This window comes from Triticum aestivum, chromosome 2B (genome assembly GCF_018294505.1).
Source record: "Triticum aestivum cultivar Chinese Spring chromosome 2B, IWGSC CS RefSeq v2.1, whole genome shotgun sequence".
NCBI lineage: Eukaryota > Viridiplantae > Streptophyta > Magnoliopsida > Poales > Poaceae > Triticum > Triticum aestivum.
The window spans coordinates 691,324,717-691,330,574 of NC_057798.1; the positions used below are offsets into that span (position 1 = coordinate 691,324,717).

Consider the following 5,858-nt stretch of genomic DNA (forward strand, 5'->3'; position numbering starts at 1 on the left):
AGTTTTCTGCGGCCTCGCCAAAGCAGAAGAGTTCACTCTTGTGAAAATTAATCTTAAGTCCAAAAAGATCCTCAAAAGCACATAATAGCAATTTGAGGTTTCTAGCCTTATCTAAGTCGTGGTCCAAAAACAAAATAGTGTCGTCCGCGTACTGTAAAATTGATAGGCCTCCTTCTACTAAATGAGGAATGACCCCGGTGATTTGACCAGCTGACTTGGCCCTCTCAATGAGAGTAGCTAACATATCAGGCACAATATTGAACAAGATGGGTGATGCGGGGTCCCCTTGACGGAGCCCGTTCCTTGTCTGGAAATAGTTGCCTACATCATCATTTACCTTAATGGCCACGCTACCTCCGGACACAAAGCTCTCAACCCATCGGCACCAAGTATCGGAAAACCCTTTCATACTTAATGTTTCTAACAGAAAGGGCCACTTCACTTTATCATAAGCTTTCTCGAAGTCAATTTTAAAAATGACACCGTTCAACTATTTATGATGAAGCTCATGGACAGTTTCATGTAGGACAGCAACACCGTCCAAAATGTTCCGTCCTTGCATGAAAGCTGTATGGGTTGGTTTGGCTACATGGTCCGCCACCCCGTTCAGCCGGTTAGTCGCGACTTTAGTGTAGATTTTAAAACTTACATTTAATAAGCAAATCGGCATGTATTGTTGAATCCGCCTAGCATCTTTTGTCTTGGATAAAAGAATAATTTCCCCAAAATTAAGACGGGAAATGTCGAGTCTATGAGCATGCAGTTCATTGAACAACTGAACCAAGTCAGATTTTAACATATCCCAAAAATATTGATAGAACTCCGCCGGGAAACCATCCGGGCCCGGAGATTTGTTATGTTCCATTTGAAATACCGCAGTCCGAATTTCCTCCACTAGTATAATTAATGGATCTTTCTGCCATTTCAATAAAAAGCCGGAAAATATAATAGCATGTTATTGCAGTATCATGTGAAACTACAAAATTTCATTGAAATATATACTCCCTCCGTCCCAAAGTAAGTGACTCAACTTTGTACTAACTTTAGTACAAAGCTAGTACAAACTTGAGTCACTTATTTTGGGACGAAGGGAGTACTCTTTTGCTATATGGACCAGGCGACGACCTGAGCCTGATCTGGACCAGGCGCCGTCGATAGAGGGAGGTGGAGGGGCTACGCCGAGGGAGAGGAAGAGAAGGAGGCAGCGGGAGGAAGCGAGCGCTCGGGACCTTATCCCTTCCCTCGTCGCTACAGTAACGCGAACGAATAAAAGGAGACGTGGCCACGGCCGCTAGTTGGGCGCACTGGCTCATCCTTTATATGTTCAATGTGCAAAACCAACCAATTCAGACCAGTGGAGACTGGAGTGTCCTATTTCAACCCTTTTCTTTCTTTTTCAATGCAAAGGCTTGAAAGAAAACCATTTCCCTTCTAAACAAACTTATACAGTACAATAGTTATTACCCCTATCAGTTGCAAACATTCTAGAAATTTTTTGAGAGCTCAATAAACATTTTGATTATTTTTTGTTCAACGTAGGGCGCATAAAGAAAAGGAATCCTCCTACAAAGGGTTATTCGAATACTGCCTGATCCCAGGAGCCGTAAAAATAACTCTTGCTCTGTGAATAGCCGAATACTAGGAGAGGCAAATGTAATACTCCCTCTGTTCAAAATTACTTTTCGCAAAAATGGATAGAAATACATCTAGATATATCCATTTCCGTGACAAGTAATTTCGGACGGAGGAAGTATTTGAAAAGGGTGCACGTTGAACATATATGTGGCTTGACATAAATATTGCAGAAGCGTGCAACGTGTAAGCTCCATCGAGGCTATATTGGAGAAAAGAAAAAGCACAAAGATAGGTCCATCTTAATTTTGACCAGCAAGAGAAGCCTCGTGCCACTGTTTTTCAATGTAAGCCATTGGCGTAAGTACTTAACATGGCATCACTTGGACAACATTGGTTGAGAACTTGAGATACTTAAAAATCTAATATTCAGACCAGCCGACCAAAAGGAGTCAGTGCCACATTTGAAGGCAATAGAAACCATGCTAGGAATTACATCAGAGACTACACCACTTCAAGTCTGTAGCTCCACTACAGTGGCAAAACAACAGGAGGTAGCATAGATTGAAGCCATTAAGCAAGACCTGAAAGCAGATAGTAGTTGGTTGGCGTGGGAGAGGACGATCTTGTTAATGAGCACCCTTAATCCGCAGATAATCATGTCAACGCACAGCTTTGGCCCTGCAGGCAGAGGAGGTAAAACAAGACCAGTTTCAGTCACATACAGATATGGTGAAGTCTGTCCTTGTAAATCTAAATACAGAGAAAAATGCACAAAACAACAGGATGACAAAGTTAATGAAGATGGCATAGACTAAAAGGTTCACGAAGAAACTCTGAGCATATTCAGTCAACTATTGGAGTGCAGGCACAACCAGACTTCAGTGGACTAGAAAAACAGTATAACATCTGATAAGAAAAACAGTATAGCATTTCATAAGAAAAATAGTGTAGCATCTGACATGTTATATCGTGTAGACAGAAGTTGATGGTATAGACGACTTGTATATAAAATAAATGGGTTTTAGTGCCCTTGGCCCGCGTTAAAGGGAAATTGAACCTAAGAAAAAGACTAGCATAAAAAACAAAGAACACTGCTGAAGCATGCGGACCATCGCAGTGCCGATTTTTCAGCAAACAAAGAGGGCAGAACCAAGCTAAAACTAAGTCAGACTCAAACAGATATTACCATGTCATTGACACATTTCTGCCATTACTGCTTTACTTTAAGATTAAAAAAAAGGTACAGGACGAAATGGTCAGTTTAGACTGATAAACTGTACAACCATAAAAAAACTTTTTGCAACTATTGAGTATGCTAACCATGCATCATACCTGCTTATCAGATCACCATTGCATTCAACGGAAGGATATGCCATGAAGATGTTTATTTTTGTGCACCAATCGACACTTGGAGTGACACCATCTGACAGCCTCACAGTCAGTGTTTTAAGCATTGGAGCACATCTAAATATCACTTTCAAGAAATCAAACTCGTGATCTTCCCCGACGACGCCTTCAATTTCCATGTTTTCAAGGTCAGCCAAGGTGATAGTTTCTGTTCTCCAGTTCTTTGGCTCATCACAGAAACAATTTACTGGGCATGCATCTTTCACCTAAACGAATGTGAATTACAGAAAGAAATTATGGACGTTCCATGGTTGGGACATTAGTTCAAGAATGTACCTCGAACCTCGAAAAAAAATGTACCTCGAATTTATTGGCTGAACATGTACTGCATATATTCCAACTGCATAAGCAAAAATGTATGATAAATTACCTCTGATCTTAGCAGGACAATCTTAAGGTTCCGTAAAGCTGTACGAATCCGATGCATCCCAAGGAGATGCAGCACAAAAGCTCCAAACACATGGCCCTTGGTGCTGAGATGTAGGTCCAGACCAGAGAAGTTGGTAACCATATGTTTATCGATCTCTGCCGCAAAAAAGCTGAGATCTGCATTTGGAAAGCTAACTGAATCCTGCAACAACAAACAGTTTGACAAGACATCCTGGATAAGTTCAATCTCGCCGACAATTGTGATAAATTGAACAAGCAGGAAAGGAGACATATATACCTGGACAGGAGACATGTGTAGGGACAGGACATGGACGCTAGGGAGCTGCACACAGGCGTCTCTCCTGGAGTGTGTCTCTTCTGTGTTCAAGCCCACCTCTGAGAGGCCCCAAAGACCAAGGCCGTAAATCGGCTTGGCATACGAGCACCGCCACCAGACCTTGTCCAGCATTGGTGCCAAGATGGACACCCCGATGTTGCCGCAGGCATGGAAGGACGCTGCCAATTGCTTAAGCACAGGGGAGTCGACGCTGACATGGGTACGGCGGGTCCATCGGTTGCCGTGCTCCACGACGAGCTCCTCCAGCGACGCGGAGTGGACCGTAATGTTGCTCATGTCTATCAGACCGGTGGTGTTCACCTGGAGCACGCGCAGGCGAGGGCAGTACGGGATGAAGGTGGCCAGATCGATGTGGCACCCCGAGAGGGAGAGTCTCTCCAGCGAGCGGAAGGGGACATAGCCCAAATATGGCTTTGCGAGCACGGTTAAGTGGAGGCCCCGCGCGCGTAGATCCATGGAGGTTGGCGCGGTGGAAGGTGGGCAGTGTCACCTCCATGCAGGAGACTTGCAGGTTCCGCGGGAGGGTGAGGCGCACCTCCACCGGCGAGAGACTCGCGGCGTCCCAGAGCAGCGAGGAGAACCTCCCGGCGCCGATCGTGCCGGCCTGGCCGGCGACGCGGATGTTGAGGTGGTAGATGTTCACACCGGGGCGTCGACGAGCGGCGGCGCGGCGGAGCGCGGTCTGGATCGAGCCGAACGGGACGTTGTGGAAGCTGAGGGTGAGGCTGGGGAGCCGGGTCCAGAGACCGCGCCACCGGCGGGAGAGGAGGCTGGTGCCCGCGGCGGCGCGGGCGGAGCCAAGACGCTCGAGGATCTCCAGAAGCAGATCCTCCGGGAGGACGCTGATGAGGTCGGCTGGACCTTCGGATCCTTTACTCGGCCTCCCCATGGAAAAAACCCGATGCAACTCAAACGTCGGGTAGCAAATAGCAAAGGCAAATGCAAGGGAAGGGGAAGAGGAAGGAAGCGCAAGCGACTGGGCCGATGCGCAGTGGAGAAATAATAAAATAAAAAGAAATTAAGAAATGAGGAAAAAGTCTCTTAGGTAGAGAATGAGCTGCTCGCGGTGGACAAATAATAAAAGAAAAAGATTTTGGATTCTGTTTTCTGTTTTTTACCTGACCTTAGCGAAATGGGCGAAATTCGTCATTACAGAAATTTTTAGGAGAATTCCGGACGAAAAGAGTAAACAAATTTGAAATTTGGAACGAAAAATGGCCGAAATTTGAATGATAGTGACCGAATTTGCCAATCCTATTGAAATCAGGTAGAACAAGACTATATCATAGAAATTGTGGCCACGCTCGATGTTGTTGGTGCCGCCGCCGGCTCAGTCGACGCCCAAGTGCAGCCTTGACCTCATGTGGCCTCGATCCACGGCCGCCGCCGACAGGGTCGCCTCATGCACGAGCACTGTCACGGCCGCGCTCCAACCTCCATGGGAAGGAGAAGGAGTGCTTGAGCCTTGAGCAGGTGGGTTGTTACTGTGTTGGACGAGGAGGAGGCTGGGCGGAGGTGGAGGTTGTGTTGACTACAGCCGCCGCAAAAGGGAACGAAGAAAGGAAACGTGAAACTAGGGTTGGGGCTTGTTCAGCTTGTGTTTTTATACCAAAAAGAGGTGCGTGGGCTACTTTGGGGCGGGCTCGAAGTTCTACAAAGGCCGAAATATTTGATTGGGCTACACTCATACCGGGCCATGGCGAAAAGGGCGAATTTCGGACGAAATTCGAAGATTTCGGATGAAATCGAAAACCGTGCTCCTGGCCAGTTTTGAAGGAAGAAATTAACAAAGTTATTTTTGAATCCTATGTACTATGTTGATAGAGCCTTGATGGGATCCCTTTCTTTTTCTACCAACATTTTCTAGGAGCTAATCAAGCATGCATGACCGATTTAGGATGTTTGAAGACTTCCATAAAGGGGACTGGACATTTTTAGACTGAATTTTGCCACGTTAACTCTGTTCTACTATATCCAAATAGAAGCCTCCACTATCTTATTTCTCTTGACATGCAAGCTATCTACATCAGCAATCATCATGCAGCACACATCTCAACAAATCTGCCACGTCATCAAGTTTTTCCTTTTATTTTTCTGTATCCTTTCAACCATTCCACATTTTATTTTATTTTCCACTACCTTATTCTTC

General features: G+C 45.6%; 1 protein-coding gene across 1 annotated transcript; it reads right to left on the reverse strand.

Moving 5' to 3' along the window:
- Positions 1–1,873: 1,873 nt before the first annotated feature.
- LOC123042110 (uncharacterized) lies at positions 1,874–4,405 on the reverse strand. The gene is made up of 4 exons (XM_044464632.1): positions 3,650–4,405; positions 3,353–3,553; positions 2,908–3,188; positions 1,874–2,253 (listed from the first exon to the last, which is right to left on the reverse strand). Exons 1-4 carry the CDS (start codon positions 4,163–4,165, stop codon positions 2,235–2,237), a joined length of 1,017 nt encoding a protein of 338 aa, XP_044320567.1. The 5' UTR covers positions 4,166–4,405; the 3' UTR covers positions 1,874–2,234.
- Positions 4,406–5,858: the final 1,453 nt, after the last annotated feature.

Bases quoted from the DNA above. Each gene is read 5' to 3' on its own strand.
- LOC123042110 (XM_044464632.1), bottom strand. From the start codon at position 4,165: ATGGATCTACGCGCGCGGGGCCTCCACTTAACCGTGCTCGCAAAGCCA. The intron at 3,554-3,649 runs GTATATATGTCT...TTGTTGTTGCAG, and splicing joins TACACATGTCTCCTGTCCAG to GATTCAGTTAGCTTTCCAAA. The intron at 3,189-3,352 runs GTAATTTATCAT...ACATTCGTTTAG, and splicing joins TTGTCCTGCTAAGATCAGAG to GTGAAAGATGCATGCCCAGT.